Source organism: Rhinolophus sinicus, chromosome 12 (genome assembly GCF_057876585.1).
Source record: "Rhinolophus sinicus isolate RSI-liver-muscle chromosome 12, RSI-T2T, whole genome shotgun sequence".
In the NCBI taxonomy this organism is placed as follows: Eukaryota; Metazoa; Chordata; class Mammalia; order Chiroptera; family Rhinolophidae; genus Rhinolophus; species Rhinolophus sinicus.
Window position 1 is genome coordinate 51,215,435 of NC_142512.1, and position 19,433 is coordinate 51,234,867.

The 19,433-nt window shown below is 51.8% G+C and overlaps 1 protein-coding gene across 16 annotated transcripts; it reads right to left on the reverse strand.

Moving 5' to 3' along the window:
- Positions 1-1,112: 1,112 nt before the first annotated feature.
- Positions 1,113-15,803, reverse strand: CPSF4L (cleavage and polyadenylation specific factor 4 like). 16 transcript variants are annotated; one of them, XM_074319979.2, is made up of 9 exons: positions 10,472-10,556; positions 9,529-9,579; positions 9,089-9,181; positions 7,748-7,900; positions 4,869-4,964; positions 3,788-3,881; positions 3,359-3,398; positions 2,327-2,494; positions 1,113-1,596 (listed from the first exon to the last, which is right to left on the reverse strand). In XM_074319979.2, exons 4-9 carry the CDS (start codon positions 7,860-7,862, stop codon positions 1,420-1,422), a joined length of 690 nt encoding a protein of 229 aa, XP_074176080.1. In that variant the 5' UTR covers positions 7,863-7,900; positions 9,089-9,181; positions 9,529-9,579; positions 10,472-10,556; the 3' UTR covers positions 1,113-1,419. The 16 variants fall into 16 exon arrangements, 15 of the variants coding, with proteins under 15 accessions (XP_074176080.1, XP_074176083.1, XP_088658478.1 ...); XM_074319982.2 differs by having other exon boundaries at positions 10,484-10,499; XM_088802352.1 differs by lacking the exons at positions 9,089-9,181; positions 9,529-9,579; positions 10,472-10,556 and adding exons at positions 5,875-6,091; positions 15,554-15,759.
- Between the last annotated feature and the right edge of the window lie 3,630 nt (positions 15,804-19,433).

The following is a 19,433-nucleotide window of genomic DNA, read 5'->3' on the forward strand; positions in this document are numbered from 1 at the left end:
ACATTTAGCTATTAAAAATAAAATCATTTTGTTGTATTAATAGGGTGTTGCACGCTTTCTGGGAGACCGTTTCTGCTGCCATTATTCTTATTAGTCCTGTTTTTCCTGATTTGCAGATTATTCTAGTTACTCTCAGTACCTGCTCCCCACCCATGTTCCCTCTACATATTACTATCACCATTCTTTTATAACAAAAATATTTTTTTAATAGAATTCCTCTATTCTGATTATTTGCTTCTTCCAGACCCTCACCTGTGAAATAGGTGGGTGTGTCCTTGGGCAACTTACCTCACTTACTGGAGCCTCCATGGTCTGGACTATAAAGTGGGGGGTAATTATATGTACTTTGCAGAGATTTGGTGAGATTAGAAGTCTTACATCTTAATTCCAGCAAGACCTGACAGACAGTAGGAATTAAAATAACAGCTCCTCAAAAAAACCTCTGGTGGCATTGTACTATGTTCACATTCTAAACTCGAACCAAGCAAAAGAGAGCCCGCCACAGTCCACACTAAAATCAAGCTGCCATTTGGGTGCTTGCTTTGTCAAAGCCAAACGTTCTTTACGTGCATTCTCTCATTTTCCCTTACACTCACCCTGGGACGCAGGTGCTATTATGCTCTTTTTCCAAAATGAGGAAACTGAGGCTTGAGGAGATTAAGTGATTGACCTGCATAGCTATGTGGTATTTGTCATATTGCAGCCCAGGGAGGAGCTGGCACTCAGACCCCCCAACGCTGCCTCCTGGGCCAGCTTTCTTTCAGGCTGCCTTACCCCTTACCCTCCAGCTCCAGGCAGGCCAGGCAGCTGTCCATCTGCCAAAGGATGTGGGGGGGTGGGGGCTCATCCTACCATCCGCCTTCTACAGCTGCTCTTTCCTCCTTTTCTCCAAAAGTCACAGCTTAGCATCCCCACCCCTCTCCCAGGGGACTAAATTGCATTGGGGTTGACTTCTACAATGGTGTAGATCGTATAGCATTAAATGTTCCATGCCACGTCCCTGCCTCCCAGGATAAACCTTGTTTGTACCACCTACTTCCCTGTAACTCCCCACATGAGGCCTGCCCAGAATATAGCTTTCAATTGAAGTAAGCCATACAGGGAAGCAGCTGTCATGCAAAAGAACACCACCGATTTAATTGCCAGTTTGGAGCCGCAGTCGAACCACGTGCACGGGCAGGAACTGCCATGCGCAGCCCCAACTTCTGTGCAGCAGCTGAGCAGAGCGTGATCACGACTAGTTCCGTACACTCAAGCTTTTGGTTTCACACATACTCTGCTCCCCCGTTTTGTGGATAACTCATCCTGCCAGTCAACCTGCCTCCGTCCAGTCCTGTTGTCTTCTTAGTAGCGGGCTCACATACAGGATAAGAGGAAATAAACCGAAACACAGCAGGCCACTTCGCATCTCGTATCCGTTTAGGCCAACGACAGCGGGTTCACTGGGACATTGGGAACAGAGGAGACCACAGAAAGGCCATGACAGTCTTTCCTGGCAGGTTGCCCAGTCCCCAGACACACCTGAGGTGATGCTTCAGTAACTCGGACCAGGTCCGTCTTACCGCAGTTACTGGCATAATGGCCCATTTTTCGACACTGAAAAGAGAAAAAGTTAATGACACGACTTGGTGAATTCAAATCCCAAGAGAAAACTCCTAAATTGTCTGGGGAACCAAAGGAGAAAGAGAGCTGGCTTTCTTAGGAATTTAGTGGATTCTGCTCATAAGTGAAGCCCCATCTCAGGCCTGAAAGACCTTGAGATTCAAGCTGGGCGTCCCTATCTGCGAGAATACACCTCTGGACGTTCAAAGGCCATTAAATCAAATGTACGAGGAAGGCCACGGTCTGCATCCTTACGTCCCATCCAGAGAGCACTACCTTTGGCAGAATAGAGAAGTCAAAGCTCAGGGCAATTTAGAGGCTGTCTCATGAAAGTATGATAAAACAGCAGGTTCTTCCTGCTAAACCGGAAGAGAGCAAAAAGAAAACCAAGGTGCTACATTCCCTTCCTTATCAACCTTTGCCCCCCAAACCCTGAGGACACTATATATCCAGAGAATTAGTAGACAGCAAAGTAAGAAATGAAAGATGTTTCACTTATTAGCCTTTAAAGGAAATAAACAGTCTTGTCTTGCAGAAGATACAAATAAGATTCCGTTGTTCAGACTTTGCAGTTATAACATTTGGTTTACCAGTGTTCCCTCACTCTCTTATTTCACGCTCCTAAACCCACGTATGGTTTTCTTATTTGTGGCAGAAAAGTAGTCCCATGTTCTGCAGCGAATCACGCCCACCCTCCAGCCCTCAACAGAACAATAGCTCTTACCCTGTAGCAGGGGCCATGTACCTGCACCCTGGGCCCCAGGCAATAGGAGACCAGCTGCTCCTGGGGTCTCATCTGACAGGGGTGAAGCAGGCATGCCGTTGGGGGAGGGGGCTTGCGAGGTCTCCAGGCGGAAGCAGGAGGTGCTGAACTCCGTGGCCAGTTGAGAAGCTGCAGGTAAAGGGAAAGTGTGAGGAAATAAGGATCTCCTGCAGACATTCCTTCTGTGCACACATGGCGACTTTACGCTGAGGGCAGGGACTCTGGCCAGGCGTTCAGACAGAAACCAGGCATGAAATACCTTTATTTACAGTTTTAATCGCCAAAAGCATCTCTTTTGATGGAAGTTAGAAATGGGCTTGTAATTCCCCAGTCACTGAAGATTGCTTCCCACCTTCTCTCGGAGACCCCACTCAGAACCGGCAGGGGTCGCCCTCCTCCCGGGCCATCGCCATCCCAGCACGGTTCCAGGGCCTCTTGCTAATTGACCAGATATAGGGCCGCTAATTAATCAGAGCTCAGTAGCGATAATTCTTAGGTCAAGGTCAAGGCTGTACAAAAACAGGCAAGAACCTGGATTTGGCCCGCGGGCCATAGTTTGCTGACCCTGCGGGAGGCTGTCATCAGCGCCTGCTATGGGTAGAAGAGTCTATTCCCAGCGGGACTGACACAAACCAGGATGGCCCTGATTCACAATAACAGCTTTGGACCACCGGTCCTGAGCGGGGCCCGCGTTCTTGAACAGAACCGCACACAGTATTATACAACTGAGAAGGAAAGCCTCAGAGGCTGAGAGCTGAGACGTCCTACCTGAGGTAGAGACTATAGAGTTTGGAGGGGGTCTGAGATGGACAACCACACGTCTGTGCCACACACACGTGATGGCATGTGCCTTTCTCACCATTGGGACTCAGAGCTGATCGTGTGAGAGTGAGGACAGTTGGGGACAGGGCAGTGCTAGGGACTCAGAGCTCCCCAGGGAACGCATGCAGTAAGGGGCGTGAGACAGACCTGCCCCTTCCTGCCTACACTCACCTTCATGTAACTTGGGTTGAATAAAAGATTCATCTTGGGACTGAGGAAGTAGAGAGAGACAATTACAGCCTGGCTCTCCAACCCTCTAACCAGCCTTCCTGGTTTCACACCCCATAGGAAGGAGCCGGAACCCTAGCCGGGGAGTGAGGGAGAATTGCAGAGGACTGGGTATTCGATGTTTCTACTCTTATTTCCAGAACAGTCTGTGCCCATCCTCAGCATGAACACTAACAGCACGGGCTAGAATTCAGTGCAGCCAACAGTACCGCAAAGAGGTGGGTGTTGGTGGGGACGGGGCGGGGGGGGGGGATAATGCAAGGAAAACACTGGGCCGGTGCTTCATTTCCCACCTTGCGCCAGTGACGGTGCAAAAGGATCTAACTCTAGAAGCCAGACAGTGGGCCCAGCACTCAGTAGGGCCATACTTACTGTGCAGACCGGCACTTGGGTCCCTTGGGGCAGAAGCCAGCTAAGTAGTTACTGCACATTATTCTGTGGACATGGCGGTATTTACACAGGGGACCTGCCAGGCAAAGAGAAACCAGCCAGAAGGACGGCTTTAGCAAAGGGGGGGGAAACACACATGACGCAGCTCCCTGGGAAGGATATGGATGGCCACAGGCTCTCCACTTAACGGGGGTGTAAGTCTTCCTGCCCTTCCCGTACCTCCCCAACGCACTTCCTAGCCACGTGACTGAGACAAGAAAGGGGACCGCCATAATGCATAGGATGGGGAGTATCCCTAACACTGTGTCTTGGGAGACTTAATGGATGTGGGCAGTAATTTGCCAGCTTTTATTTATTTAGCCATAGAAAGTACAGCTGAGAAAAGGCTAACCCCACATCTTACTGGTCCTCCTTCAGCACCTGTCCCCTACGCTCTCCCCAAACCAACACTGCCAGGAACTCAGTGAGAACGACATACCTGAAGTTACAGGAAAAGAAGGGACACATGTTAAGAGCACAGGGACTCCAATGGGGGCCCTGCCTCCGAAGTTTGGCTGATTGTAATGGGGTCGGTGGAACATGACACTCAGAACACCCCCAGGTGGGTAAAAGGAATAGAGAAGAGAACACATGTGAACTGAGTGTCCCCTATGGCCAGACCCTATGCCAAGGGCTCCCTATGGGGTCCTGCATCAGAGCGGCCCAACGACCCTATGAGGGAGGCATTTTCCCTTCTCATAAGTGAGGAAATGAACCATTCAGTCATTTGTTCAAGGTCACGCAGCCGATATATGCTGAAGCCACTGGGATTTGAACCCAAGTAATCCTGCTCCAAAGAGCCCATCATGCACCACACCAGGCTGCATGTCATAGTGTCACGAAGGTTTTTCCACTGGAGAGAGCCTGGAGAAAACTATGGAAAGGCCTTCTCTTGGGATTTCAACCCAGGGGCAGACCCCACTCCCATGGGGCTTCAATCAGCAATATGCAAACTACCCTGCAGTGAGACCCCCCAGCCTGGTCACCCAAATCCCCTAGTGTTCCCTTTCTGTCAGGGCCTCACCGTCCTTGCAGAAACCTTGGTCATACCAAGGACAGTCCCGGGTCTTGAAAGCTGGCTTCATGTGAAGAAAGGAACATTCCTTGTTGCTGCATTCACCTGAAAATTTCAGCATTCTTTGTGTACAAGCAGGCTCATCTTTATGGTCACATCCACACCTCCCCCCGCCCGCCACCCCTAACTGGATTGACTTTGCCCCTTAAATATAAGCTGCTTGCCTTCCTTCTGGTCGTCAAAAGCTTTTGAAGATTGTAAAGTATTTCTAAGCCTTCCTGCAATCTAAGTAGGGTGGACCCCAATCATATTCGCCTGGCAGTGCTTGGGCATGAATACACACATCTGGAAAAGTTGGAGCGGGGCAGGATATCCAGGACAGACTGGAACTAACGTCATGTAGATGCTATCCAGACAGAAGGAATGAGGAGAGACAGGGAAGGGGCCACCCAGAGCTGACAGCTGAGGATCCAAGAAGACATAAGACACTGACTGGAGATGTTGCCATATGCTGTGACTAGAATGAAACCTCTCTACAATGAAACCAGCACTGCTGCCAGAGTCTAGGGGTGCAGCTCTTTTCGGTGGAATTGCCAAGAAAAGCAGAGCCCTGCTTCAGAGGTGGCACAGGGATGAAGATAGACACTGCACAGAGGGCACCTGTAGGTTCCCTAAGCCCGTGCCGTCACCTGTCTATGGCTCAGACCAAGACCCGTGTGTCTTGGAAGGAGCCAGCCCCGTTTGCAGAGACTCTTGGAGAGTTGCTGTGAGAACCCTCTTATATTTCTCTTAGGGACCCAGGGCCACGGAAGGCACCCTGAGGGTGCTTCTCAGCCCACTTCTCACCTCATTCACATGGAGAATTGAGGAGTGTTTCTAATCTCATCCTTTTTAAAAGTCTACAGCTTGTGCCTTTCAGAGCCAAAAGGAACTCCGTGTGTCTATGCCGTTGGTTTTCCTACTGCTCCAAAGAGATCTGTTTTATACAGTGGGTTTCTGCAAAGCACGGGTTCACCTGACAATGAGCACCGCTGACTCCTAAGACTTCTAAACCGCAGTTCTTTCCCAGCACTCATTTCACAAAGGAGGACACGTCCCAAGAGGGGAGACGCCATATCCATCCATTTTCACCCCACTTCCTCATACTGATGAGGGGTTCACTTGCTCATCAAGTGTGCAGCTGACTCTGGGCTTGAGTCGTCCAAAGAATCCAAGTGACACAACACCTAGGGCTGGTGAACATTTGATAGATGGAGACAACAGGAAGTCACGCATGCGCTGGTATCGCCTTTCTGCCCTGGATGCGTGTCGCTGCGTTCCCCTTACGGCCAGCAGGTGGCGCCCGCACCTCACCCTCCAGAGACGCCTGGCGTACCTTTGAGGCGCTCAATCAGAAGGGCCAAAGACCTTGGACTTCCTAGAAGCCCCTTTCAAGTGCCCTTCCCCACTCCTACACTCCCTAGCAACATTTTTTAAAATGAAACAATGTACTTCCAACAAGAACGATAAATACTTTGGTATGATATTGAAAAATACTCTAAGAACAGAAACATAGGCTACATAGTATAATCACCCACTTACATGTCTGCCCCTTACAATGGGAGTCATTTGAGGGTAGGAGACCTGGTCCTATTCCTATAGCCATGCCCAGCACAGTACCCGATCCCCAAAAGAAAACCAACCCAGGTTTATTGAAGGAGTAAATAAGTGGCATTGTAAAATAAAGAGGTTTAGGCACTGCATGCAGGGAGCCGGGCCCCAGATAAACTTTGTCCTTTCCCTGAAGGAACGCATGCGGGCAGCCCTCACAAATTGCCACAGCTCTCCACTCCAAGGAGCAGGCAGGACACAGATTTCAGCCTGGAGGGAGCTCTTGCTGACCTAGGAGGTGCTTTGCCGTATGGGTACATACCAAGGACCCCCTCAGTCCCCCCACACACACACACTGACACTGAGGAACCCCAGTGAGGGCTCAGTTTCAAAGCCAAGACACCTCAGTTCGAGGCGTCCTAGAGACTGTCCATCCCAACTCTCTCCCCCTCCGGGAGGTCGCTGTTTCTGGAGCACAGTTGAAAAACCACTGGACTAGATAGTCCTTAAGGCTCCTTCCAGCTCTGTAAAGCCCTGAGCTATAGAATTTTATTGAGAAGGATGACGTGGGGGACACATTCGCAGATTCCATTCTTAAATGGGGCAGGAAGTGTCTGGCTTTTCCCCCTTGGTAGCCCCTTGCACGACAAAAGAAGGACGTGAGGCCAGAGGGAGGTAAGATGCTGGGTCCAGACCTGACCACACAAGATACTTTTAGGGGCTACACTCTGAACCTCATGGCTGTATGTATACAGTTACCTTTTATTGCCAATAAGTGATGTTAGTTTTCCATTTATGGAAGCCAGGAAAAGTTTTCTTCTAACATAAGAGTTAAAAATAGCAAGACAGTTGAAAGATGAGACGATGGTGCAGGTCAGTTGTACAGGTGCTTTGGGAGAATGGCAAGCATCGTGAAAATGGCCCTGACAGACCTTTCGCCTGGACATGACCCTCTCGCCAACTCCAGGACTGAGAGATGTCCCATTTGGGGCTTATTTCCGGACAGTCAGTCTGGGTGTGTGATTACCCAGGACTGGGGAGGGAAACAATTCAGCCTTTGATTCCAACCACACCCTCTCTTTCCCTTGGGGGTAAGCGGTATGTGCCTGAGGCTGGTGAGCAGTTAAATAGGGACCAGAGTCCGGTTCCACTTTCTCTAGGGCATTGGAGAGGCAGACATCTGCGGCTCAGACAGGCCTGCTCTGCCACCTAGGTCATGCAAGGCGTTCCTCCCAAACCTTCCCGTCCCCCACTGCCACCCTCCGGGGTGAAGGGCCAGAGCGAGGAAGAAGCATTACCGAACTTGGAGTAGAAGTAGCACTCAGGCATCCTGGTGACGTCGTACTGGTGCAGGAACTTGCATTGGTCACCCTTCTTGCACAGCCCCCGGAGCCAGTGCTTACACACCACCATCTTCTCCCCGCGGTCGTGCCGGAACGGGCAGAGCTTCCCTGGGACACCAGAGCACCCAGCTGTGAACCTGACTTGCCCAGCCTGGGCCCACCCAACCCCTAGAAGGAATTCCCCTGGAGCGTTCTGAAGCTCAGACCCCAGCTGACCTCCCTTCGTCTCCCCACCTGGACCCTGGTGGAGGCTACAACTGGGGGCTAAAGGCGACATGGAGGACGTGCTGTTGTCAAGACTTCCCCCCATAGCACTTTACACCCCCCTCTCCTCCAGGCTTAGAGTGGGGCTCCTCCTAGAGAGCAGAGCCATGGTTTCTAGCCCTGGACCCCCAAGCACACTCCCTGGCACATAGTAAGTACTCATTAGGGCCTATTGAATTCATGTCTTAAAAAAAAAAATGTTATGATTCCGAAGACCTAACACCCTAACATAGTGATATAAGAGCCAACTCTGCAAGGAATTAGAAGGACATGGGAGTGTTATATTTAACTCTGTCACCTTCATCAAGGCAGCACTGCCATCAGCAGGAAGGACACCCCAGTTCCCAAGTTTCTAAGCAGGACCAGCCTCATGCATCAGAGAGAATTTGAGGGGGGCTGGGAAGTTTCTTTTTACATCGCCTTACCCTCCATCCCTGGCCATCGACTTGCTTGCATCTACCTTCCACAAAAACAGTTTTCCTTCTTTGCAAGACAAACCACTGCTCTAGAAACTGGATGGGCCGAGCAGAAGACATAGGGCCGGAGGAGGCGTCACTTAGTCCCAGCTTCGCAAACCTTCCAGTGATCAGTAAGCTCGTTTCGCCTCTCACCCATGGTCCAGGCCTGGCCCAGACAGACAAGGCACACGGCAAAAATGGCTCCAGGTTTCGCCTTCCTGGGCCTGTCCTGACCTCCCGGCTTCCAAGAGCAGACTCACATGGATCCAAAAAGCAGGTTCGAAACTCATTCATAGTGGCAGGGATTATTGACCTGCGTCTACAGGGGGACTGGGAATCCCCACATTAGAGGCAATACTTTGGGGCAATTATGCATTTCTATAGGAAGAGCCTGTGAGTGATTCATGAGCCCGAAGAAACGGTGAGAATGCCTGTTGAGTCAGGCCACCCCATAATGGCTGCACTTGGGGAGAGGTGCTTGGAAGAGGGTACTGCTCGATCCAAGTTGGGGTTGGGGAGGGGAGAAATAAGGGGTGCCTGTTAGTAACATTCCAGAGACTGTGGCCCGAGCTACCTCAGGGCATATGGAATGGATGGAACAGCTGAGCTGGTCCCACATTGATTCAGAAGACGAGAGTGTGGGGTGGGGAGGATGCCACTCTCCTGGCTGGGGAGGAAATAGGAGAAAACAAAGCGGTCAGGGGTCTTTTGGGAGTACATAGGCTGAAACCCACAAACGTTCCCACCACCAGCAAGACGGAAAGAAGGAATGGTCCCTTCCAGGCAGCTCTAGCCACCCTAGTCAACGTTACTGAATCAGGGAAATTTGGGGGGTTGGCGGGCAGGCTTCTTGACAGACCCGTCCATTTGCCTTCTTATTAGACTAAAATTCTGCCTCATTCCAACTTCCCCTCCCCAGGTGCAAATTCGACACCCTGTTACAGGCCACGCTGAACCCAGTGTGGCCTAGACAGCCCCTGCTCCCACCCCACCCAAGGCCATCTGCTGACCCACCTTTCTCACAGCGTCTTTTAGTGAAGAAGCTGCACACAGCTGAGCCAGACTCTGGAAGGGGAGAAGGGAAGAGGGTCCTCAGAGGCCATGGCTGCTGGAGGGCCTTCCCCCCCATCAGCAAGTTCCCCCGAACATCCCCAAAGCTGGGACATGGGCTACCCCCCTCCAGGTCCTGCTTTTGAATGCTGGTCTCTGGACCCAGCCTCCAAACCTCAATACCTGAAACAGCCCCCCAACTCTGAAACAGAGGCCATGGAGGGGTCTGAGGCCAGCCTGGGAGCTCAGGAGGCCAGTGTGCTTTTCCGATTCACCTTCTGCTTTCCCAACCTGGAAAGTCTGGAAGCCAGCCCCATTTTCCTGGGGTCCTGAGCCCCTGAGAAGAGAGAGGCTAAGCCCGGAAGCCCAGACAACCACCCAAGGGGCCACACCATCAGGGTGCTGAGCAGAGGCCTGTAGAGCAGGCTGGGGGAGGGAGGGAAGGAGGGATGGTGCAGGGTCCTCAAGAGGGATGGCTGGTGCCTGTCCACTCACTGTCCATGCCCTGGAAAGGCAAGAGTCCAGTGCCCTTTTGCATCTCTACATCCTTCTCAAAGGTGAAGGTGAACCTCTCCAGCCCTGCAATGACCTCTTCCATCTCCTTCTGGGTCTGCTAAGAGTTGCTCAGGCCTCTGCAGGTGGACCCTATATAGCTCATAGAGGCCCTTAAGGGGCCAGGCTCTGATGCCAGTGGCCAGGTGACCGCCAGGCTACACTCTAGGCCCAGCTGTCTCGCCCCTCCCACCAGCACAGGTGCAGAAGCCCCAGGGCCCCACACGCCCACATTGTGTAAATCAGTCCCACTCCCAAAGCACTGTGCTGGGGAGCGATTAGCAGAGACCCACATGCTGCTTACCTCTGCTTGTTCCCAAACCCACACACAGCATATGCACAGACATTACCAAACCTGTACTCATACTTTCAACATGAAGACACCACCCAGGTTAGCAAGTGAAGAGTTGCACAAACCAAGCACAGCCAGGCTGTTCTGATTCGCAGGAGTTTGGGAGCCAGAGGGTGTGGGGGCGGGGCCGGGCGGGGATGCAAAGGGAGGGAGGTTCCCCCCCCTTCCCTCCAATCAGGTCCCAGCCAACCCCTCCTTCTGGGACTCCTGGCACCCCTTTTCTGGCCAGAGTGACAAGCCCTGAGTGAGCTCTTCATAGGAGAGAGGGAAGAGGAATGAAACCCAGAGGAGTCGGAAATAGTTGGATGAATGGTGCTTTGTTTACCTCGCGTACAATCGCACACTGGGCTGGGGGTGGAACCAGCCGGAGGTCACGCCTCCCCACCAGGATTCCACCGGGCCACCCCAGAGCCTCCCCGCCCCTGAGAAAGTGCTTTGTAAATGAAATCTCTATGCAAATGTTGTTTTATTATTATTACGCCACCCCTGCCCCCAGGGCTGGGGACATCTGAAAATGCTTTCAAAGGAGCTTTGTAGGGCTCTAAGTAGGGCAGGCCTGTGCCTCCCCTGCTCTGGCCCCCTAACTGGCCTTCTCTCTAACTGGAGCTAGTGTTTTCCGAGTTTCGTTGGAGTCCATGTCCACAGAACCCAACCGCCCTCCTTCCTGGACCAGCCGGGAGGGTGGGCCGCGCCCTGCGGGTCCCCAGCGGGCCAACAAGAATGAGCCTGCTGACTTTTGTTTCCCCAAGGCCTTAGCTCCTAGATTTGTTGTTCTTTTGAACTCTGGATAAGAAAAAAAAAAAAAAAAAAAAGCTGGAGAGATAGACACCTGGTGCCGAGGTGGGACCGGGACGGGCAGGGAAGGGATCCAGGAGTTTCTAGAAGCTTGGGCCTCCCTCTGACCACATTCCCAGGAAGGCAGAGGGCTGAGCTGGGGGCCGTGGGAGGCAGGGAGCGGGGTCCCTTGCTTCGCTTGGCCCTATTCGTGTGCACTGATTCGCAGTCCAAGAACACAGTTATCTGTCAACACAGGCTGATTTAAGGCTCACACCAGCCCGGCAGGGCGGGCAGATGAGGCATTCAAGGCCCAGCAAGGCCAATGGCACTGGGTTGGAAAGCTGGTAACGATGGAACTCAGATCCATGTCTCTTGATTACTGCCATCTATAAACATCCGAGGAGCATCTCTATACTAGGGACTGGGGACCCCAAAACAAAAGACCGTGTCTCTGTCCTCAGGGCTGGGTGGCCCAGTCAAGTAGGGGCACATTTAACAGCACAATTGTACAATGGGTTGCTATGGTGACGGGCTGATAATAGGAAGTGGGGAGCAAGCTAAGCGGAGGCAGGGAGGGGTTCCGGGAAGGCCTCTCAGACAAGACTCTGGTAATGATGGGGCAGAATGTTCCAGAAGGGGGACCAGCCATATGAGGAACATGGCAGTTTGAGGGGATGGTCAAGGGTTTGGTGTGGCGGAAGAGCTGGTTTAGCAAACAAGAGTGGTGGGTGACAAGATTGGAGAAGTAAGTAGGGCCTGGATCTGGAGTATCTTTTAGGACTTGATTTTTTAAATCATGAAACCAGTGGAAAAGCCTAGAAGGAAGGGCTAGGAGAGCAACACACAGCCCCCTGGGGAAGAATTACAGGGGAAAAACAGGGACAGGAGGCTGCTTAGGGGGTGATAACTAATAATTGAGCCCTAGAGAGACAGCCGAGGTCACTACCAGCCCACTGGTGGCCCAAAAGAATTCATGAGGGCTGAGCACAAAGGAGGCCTCAGGGGAGACTCTTCCATCCATCCAGCCCAGCGTCCCCTCCTCTTCTGGTCCAGGTCCATCCTCCACCTGGACTCCCGGCCCACCTCTGTGTGCCTGGCTGGTACAAGGTGAGGGGAGGATGCTGCAGAGATGGATGCCTTTCTCCCAATGCTTCTTCATCAGTTTAGCGTAAGAATAACAATATCTGGCTGGCATTCATGGTTTTTGGTTCTCCAAAATTCCTTCTATAGTGGGTTGAATTGTCCCCCCAACATCCCCCCCACACACACATACTGCAAAAAGATAATCGAAGTCCTAACCCCTGTGGTACCCGTGAATTTAACCTTATTTGGGAATTGGGTCTGTGCAGATGTGATTAAGGATCTCAAGGTGAGAGCATCTTGGAATTAGGGTGAGTGCTAAACAAAATGACTGGTGTCCTTATAAGAAGAAAAGAGAGGGAGATTTGAGACACATAGATCCAGAAGAGGCCCGGAGAAGAAAACCGTGTGAACACAGAGGAGGAGACTGACGTGATCCAGTGACCCTGGAACGCCACTGAAGCCCAGCCACCACCAGAAGCCAGGAGAGAGGCCTCAGACAGCTTCTCCTTCAGAGGCTCCAGAAGGAACCAACCTTGACCTTGGACTTCTGGCCTCCAGAACCGTGAGAAAATCAATTTCTGTTGTCTTAAGCCACCACCCTTGTGGCAAATTGTTGCGGCAGCCCCAGGAAACTAATACATCTTCCCACTTAGAAACTGAGTATCAGAAGGCCTCACCCCTTTTACAGACAAGCAAATAGAAATACCGAGAGGTTGGGTGACTCCCAAGGTGCCACAGCTAATCAGTGTCAACTGGAAGTCTGATCTGGGTTTCCCACTTCACAGGACCTCTGTCCCAGTCAGGCCAGGGGAGCCTGTCACCCACCCCTGACCCTGTCATACTACCACCTCATGGCGCCCAAGTGAAGTGGCACCCCCATTGTCCTGGCGATGCCCTAGAGGAGGGGACAGGGCTGGGAGCCGGGCGCCCCAGGTCTGGGATGTCCCCTCTGAAAACTCACAATCCACTCTTCTGTGCCCTGAAGCTTATCCCCAGCATTTGTGTTTTCATTTATTAATTAATTTATGGCTGCGAAGTGGACGCGCAAATCGCTGTAACAAACAGTGGTGATAATTTTTAATCACCATCATTATGGGGCTGTCATTTAACTCCGGCTGCAGATTTCCTGAATCATCATCACCCTGCTCCTCTCCCTTTGTAAATGCATTGCTCTGAAAAGCAGTGGGTGCGGGGGGCTCTAGAAATCTCTGGCTGCCAGGAACTGACAGAGATCATTGTGCCCAGTCCCCTGGCCTTGAATCAATCACAGCCAGTGCTTTTCTGGGTAGAATTGTGGCCATACCCTCCTTTCTGATATCTGTGCATCTGCCTTACTTGCCACTTGGGCACCCTGAGTTCGTGGAAAGGGTGCAGATTGTGGCATCAGGCAGACCAGGGTTCAAATCCTGGTTCTGCCAGTCCCTAGCCTGTAATCCTGGGCCAGTCATTTAGTCACCTCTCTGGGCCCCAGATTCTGTCTCAGTAAAATGGGACCCACAGCAGGACCTCCCTGGGGAGCTGACAAGTGAGAAGTCCGTGCGGCTGTGTGAGCACCCACACATCCCAGGAACAGCCCTTCCCAGGAGGAATGCACCTTGAGACGCTAGGATTGGGTGTGGCCCGCTGTTCAAGGCCCCAGGTGTGCTGCTCCGGTCCATAGAGTGTCCCCTTCTTCAAGGGCCCTGATAGAAGATGCTGGGGGTGGGGGGGAGTCGTGCTGTTCAGGTGCTGTTGGAGGGGCTGTACCAGGTTCACTAGGGATGGGCCTCGCAGCTGGGTAGCCATGGCGTTGGGAGGGGGTGGGGTCAGGAGGAACCCCAGTGACCCACAGCTGCTGCCACTCAGCCCCAGGGACAATGAGCCAGTGTGCCCTGCCCTCTCCATTGCTCTTTGTGTCCCAGAGATGCCACTTGATGGGGACAGCTGTTGGCCCCACAATAGCCACTTGAAGTACAGGGCAGGGGCATCTAGCAGCTGCGATGGTCCTGCCAAGGTGGTCCTGCTCTGTCTTTACCCAGGAGCTCGGTCTCTGGGAGTCCAGTGATTCTAGGAACTACACTCTGGGAAAGGCGTCTCTTCCTGGGGGCTTGGGCACAGTAACAGGACTAACGAGCTGCCCCGCATGTCTCATCAGGGATTCCTGTGGAGCTCACTGCAGTCATTCTTACCATGTTACAGATAAAGAAACCTAGGCCCCGAGGGCTGAAGTGACTGCCTAAGCTGACACAGCCAGTAGATGTCAGAATGGGGGCCTAATCCCAACCTCTGCTACCAGGTACTAGGACTTAATCAGTGGAGGATCACTATATACGCTATATTCTAATTCCCACCAACCCCGGAAAGAGAGCCAGTATTATTTTTCTCCTACAGTCAAGAAAATGGAGGCTCGGGGCCGGCCCGGTGGCTCAGGCGGTTGGAGCTCCGTGCTCCTAATGCCAAAAGCTGCCAGTTCGATTCCCACATGGGCCAGTGGGCTCTCAACCACAAGGTTGCCAATTCGACTCCCACAAGGGATGGGGGGCTGCGCCCCCTGCAACTAACAATGGCAACTGGACCTGGAGCTGAACTGCGCCCTCCACAACAACAATTGAAAGGACAACAACTTGACTTGGAAAAAAATCCTGGAAGTACACACTGTTCCCCAATAAAGTCCTGTTCCCCTTCCCCAATAAAATCTTTTAAAAAAAAAATGGAGGCTCAAAATCTTAGGTGAGCAAAGTTCTACTATCCCCACACCACAGTGGACGGTCTGTGTACCTCCTGGGGTGATGAGGTGGGAGCAGAAGGTTTCTATAGAACACAGACCCGCCAGTTGGCCATGGCCGCTGTGATGGATTAATTCTCCCAGCCACAGCCTGGGGCAGTCACATGGATGGATTGGTGGTCAGGGTCACACATTCGATCTGCCTTTAGGTCAATTGAGTCTGGAAGAAAAACTCCATTTTCATCACCACAGACTGCCCTCTAGTCTGTTATCTCTAAATGATTCTTGGGTCACAAGGCAGACAGAGTACAGATGGAAAAACCCTCCAGGCCCAGGCTATTGACAGGGAGTCAATGGTGCCCACTTTGTGTTCAAAGCCCGATGGCTTTGGGTGGCACAAGTGGCTGAGTAGAGGGCACCCTCCCCACACTCTCAGCCTGGATACACAACCCTGCCCACCGGGGGTGGGGGCTGGGGAGAGAATCAGCAGGGCCCACGGGGGAGAAGCTCAGGGTCCTGACCTTGCCTCCTACAGCGAATTCAGACCCATAAAGCTGCCCTTGGTCTCACTTCTTGGCTTGGCTTTGAATTCCATCTCCAGGCCACGAGTTCCCATGTAGATATGCAGCTCCAGACACGTAGGAAGTTAGTGCCCACTGTCTCAGGCAGCTGAGGCGACTGTAACAAAATCCCCCAGACCAGGGGTTTAAAGAGCAGACCTTTCTTTCTCACAGTTCTGGAGGCTGGGAAGTCCAAGATCAATGTGCCAGCAGTTGAGGTTCCTGGTGGGGGCCCACTTCCTCTTCTGCTTTCTCCTCACATAGTGGAGGGAGAGCTCTGACCTCTTCCTCTTCTCATCAGGACGCTAGCTAATCCCACCATGGGGCTCACTCTCCTGACCTCAATTAACCCTCATCACCTCCCCCGGGCCCCGCCCCCTGACACCACCACATCGGGAGTTAGGGCTTTAACATAGGAATTTAGGGGGAACACAAACACAAATGTCGGCCACCTTCCCCACATTTCTACTTGAAATGATTTCCATGTGTCTAAGACCAAACTTCCCAGAAATCGGTGCCACCTTCAGTCTTCCCCTCTCGGGAATGTCACCACCACCCAGGTGCTCAGCCTAAAGCTAGGTGCGTCCTTGATCCCCCGAGGATGCTGGTCCCTGATCTCTACCTCCTGGATTCTTCCTCATCCTTTGGTCTGGTATGAACCCCAGTTCCTCAGGAAGAGACCTCCCACCCCCTATCGAAAGTGAGACCCCAGTCATTCTGTTTCAACAGCCACCGGCTCATTTCCTCCAAAGCCCTGAGCACCATATGCGGTGCTTCCACTTATTTTCTTGCTTGTTGATGGGTCTCTCTGTTCCCCCCACCCCACGTCACTCCAAGTCATTGAGAGGAGGGACCAGGCTCCCATCGTGTGACTTCTCCATCAGGCTCAGCAGACCCATGAAAATGCTTTAATTTCTTTAAAACCAGAAGAAAATACATGAGCCCGTAGGTCGATGAAAAAGTTTTAATATATAATATTAATGCATTCTTCTTTTTACTAACAGTCATAAAACATAATTTTAACAACTTTTATGGAGGAAGGGGCTGATGAAAGTCACAGTGCCACCCTGGGGCTATGTCTATCTTGTCTACTGTCTCGTAGACACTCGTATGTCCCTCCCAGCACTTCTCAGAGTACTTGGTACATAGTAGGTGCTCAATAAATATCTGCTGAATAAATGAATCTGTGCTGTAGATTTCTGCTTTCATAGAAGACAGCTCCAAACTCTCTAGAATCAGCCCTGGCTTGGCTGAGGGAGGAGAGGAACCTTGGTTGTAAGAAATGATATTGAGGCAGCATCATCTTCTAGGGCAGCCCTAGATCTGCAGACAGCAGCTGATAGACCAAGCTACCTTCTCAATACATTCCCCAGTCTGACTCCAGGATGAGAAACTAGAAAGTGCCTCTGTGTGGCTCCTTCTCAAATAATACCCTGATAGTAAGTAACATGTCACTGGCTGAAAAGAAGTGCCAATTTTCTCAATAAAGTGGGTAATTTAAGATGCAAGTATACTCGGATACATTTCCCCCCATGGGACTCTGTAAGTTTTTTTTTCTTTAAACAAAAAGCATGTAACCTGAAAACATTTTTGTCTTAAATTGGCCCTTATGTTAAAAAAAAAGGGGGGGGGGGCTTCTCACCATTCCTGTTAAAGCAGTGATTTTCAGCTTCCCATAGGACATTGGGGACATTTTGGATTGACATAACTGGTTGGGGAGGGGGGAAAGCTACTGGCATCTAGTGGGTAGAGAGGCCAGGCATGCTGCTAAACATCTTAAGGTGTACAGAACACTTTCCGATAACAAAGAACGATTGGGCCCCAGGTATCAACAGTGCTGAGGTTGAGAAACCTTGCTCTAGAAGAATCTAAATTGTGTGTCTTGGATGAATGACTTGGATGGCTTGGGTCTGGCCCTCCAGGAAGTTGGTTTTATTGATCTGTGTCTTGGCATCAAGCCTTCAATTCATACCGCGCAGAACAGCCTGATGGGGTTTGCACGACTGTATGTTAGGAAACCGTCGTGAGGACGTTGCCTGGGATGCCAGCCCTATCCCGTCAAAGATCTCACAAGAATCCCTGTCAGATGCCAGTGTCAGAAAAAGCTGAGCTGCTTCTGGGACTGTTTCAACCTTGTGGACATTGTGAGTGTCCCAGCAGGTGGATTTCACTCTTTGCTTTGACTGATAGGAAGCTCAGAGCCCAGTTTGCTGCCCACCTTTGAGAACCATGGAGGCCAGTTCTGTGGAGCAAACCTCAGTTCATTGCCCTGTGTGCTCCAGCCTTGTTTTCCCTCTGACCTATTTTTATCCTATAGTAATTGACGTATTTTTATAAGCCGCCTCCAATCTTTTTTGGAACAAAGCAGGGCATGAACACAAAATAAATTCAGCAGAGTCCTGTGGCCTTGACGGGGACTTCTGAACAGGCCAAGTGTCATTTCATGGTTGGAGTCCTGCTGAGAAGGCAGCTCTCCTTGGCTTCTCTAGTACCCTCCTGGGAGTCTGCCCTGAAGAACAACAGCTCGGTGGGTTAGAGCAACAGGTTTTAGAGGCAAAGCCACCAACATCCATCTGCCTGGAAATACCTTCCCTCCCCCGAAACGTTCTTCCCAATCTCCCATCTGGCTGCTGGCAGGAGGCCGCACTGCCGAGAGGAGACTGCAAAGCGGAAGTAGCTAGACAAACTCTCCCATTTGTGTTCCTAACTTTCCTTTCCTGCATCTTCAATCAGGGCCTGAGGTCCAGAGATTCTTTTGTGTATCGGTGATCACAGCAAGAGGGGGGCCAGGCGGAGAAGGGCCCCTGCCAGAGTATTGAAGGGAGTCAGGCTACTATAGGAAGTTGTGTGTGAAGGCCAAGGTGAGGCAGGGTGGGGTGGGGGTGCCACACATACCTGAAAAGGTCACCCCCCCTCCCCATGACCACCCCTCAAACTACTGTACTCCCAGCTCTGTGAGCTGCTGCACTCCACAGTCCAACGGCTTAGCCTGTCCCTCATACGGGCCATGCCAGAGCCAAAGCCAGCCCAGTCCACTTCACATTCTCAGCTCTGCTCTACTCATGGAACTTCGGCCAGTACCTTCTTCTCCCAGCCTCTGTCTTCCCATCTACTAAATGGGGATGGAGGAAGGTGGTCAATGAGACTCTAAAATTTGAAGATCTGTCATGTGTCCTGACACCCTTTGTTCCTTCTGTCCATTCTCTTGTAGGAACATGGTGAACCCTGGTGAAGAGGAGGGGTGGTTGGAGTATATGTGTGAGAATGGAGTCAAATGTGAGCAGCCTGAGGGTACCAGCAGAACACAGACCCAAGGCTGCAGGCATGAGAGGCAAGGGGGTCCAGATGGAGCCCTGGTTCTGACCAGCAGCGACAGAGCCAGCCTGGTGCCCTGGGAAGGTCAGCGTCTGCCTGCCCAGTATACTCGGCTTTTGCACTACCCGCTGGGCCCTTTGGACAATGTGAACAGTAGCTGCTGCTGAGAGGGGCCCAGAGCTGCCAATGCCTCACCTTCTCACCTGACTGCAAATAGCACCCCCCTTTCCCGACCAGCCGGGCTGTTAGCTGGGCCTGTCTCTGCCAACCAGGGTCACTGACCCCACCTGGTCATTCTGGGTCCCAAAGTGTCAATCATCAGGTTGGGACAGCAGTTGTAAGGAAGGGCCTTGGAGCCTGTCCCAGCTCCTCTATTGACCATCCCAGTGGGGCTGAGCCAGTTCCTTCCCCTTGAGCTGCCTCAGTATTGTCATCTGTAAAATGGGGGTAATATGGATAGTATAGACCTCTCAGAGCTGTCGCAAGAATAAGTGAGGCTAATACAAGGAACAGTGTGTGGCATATG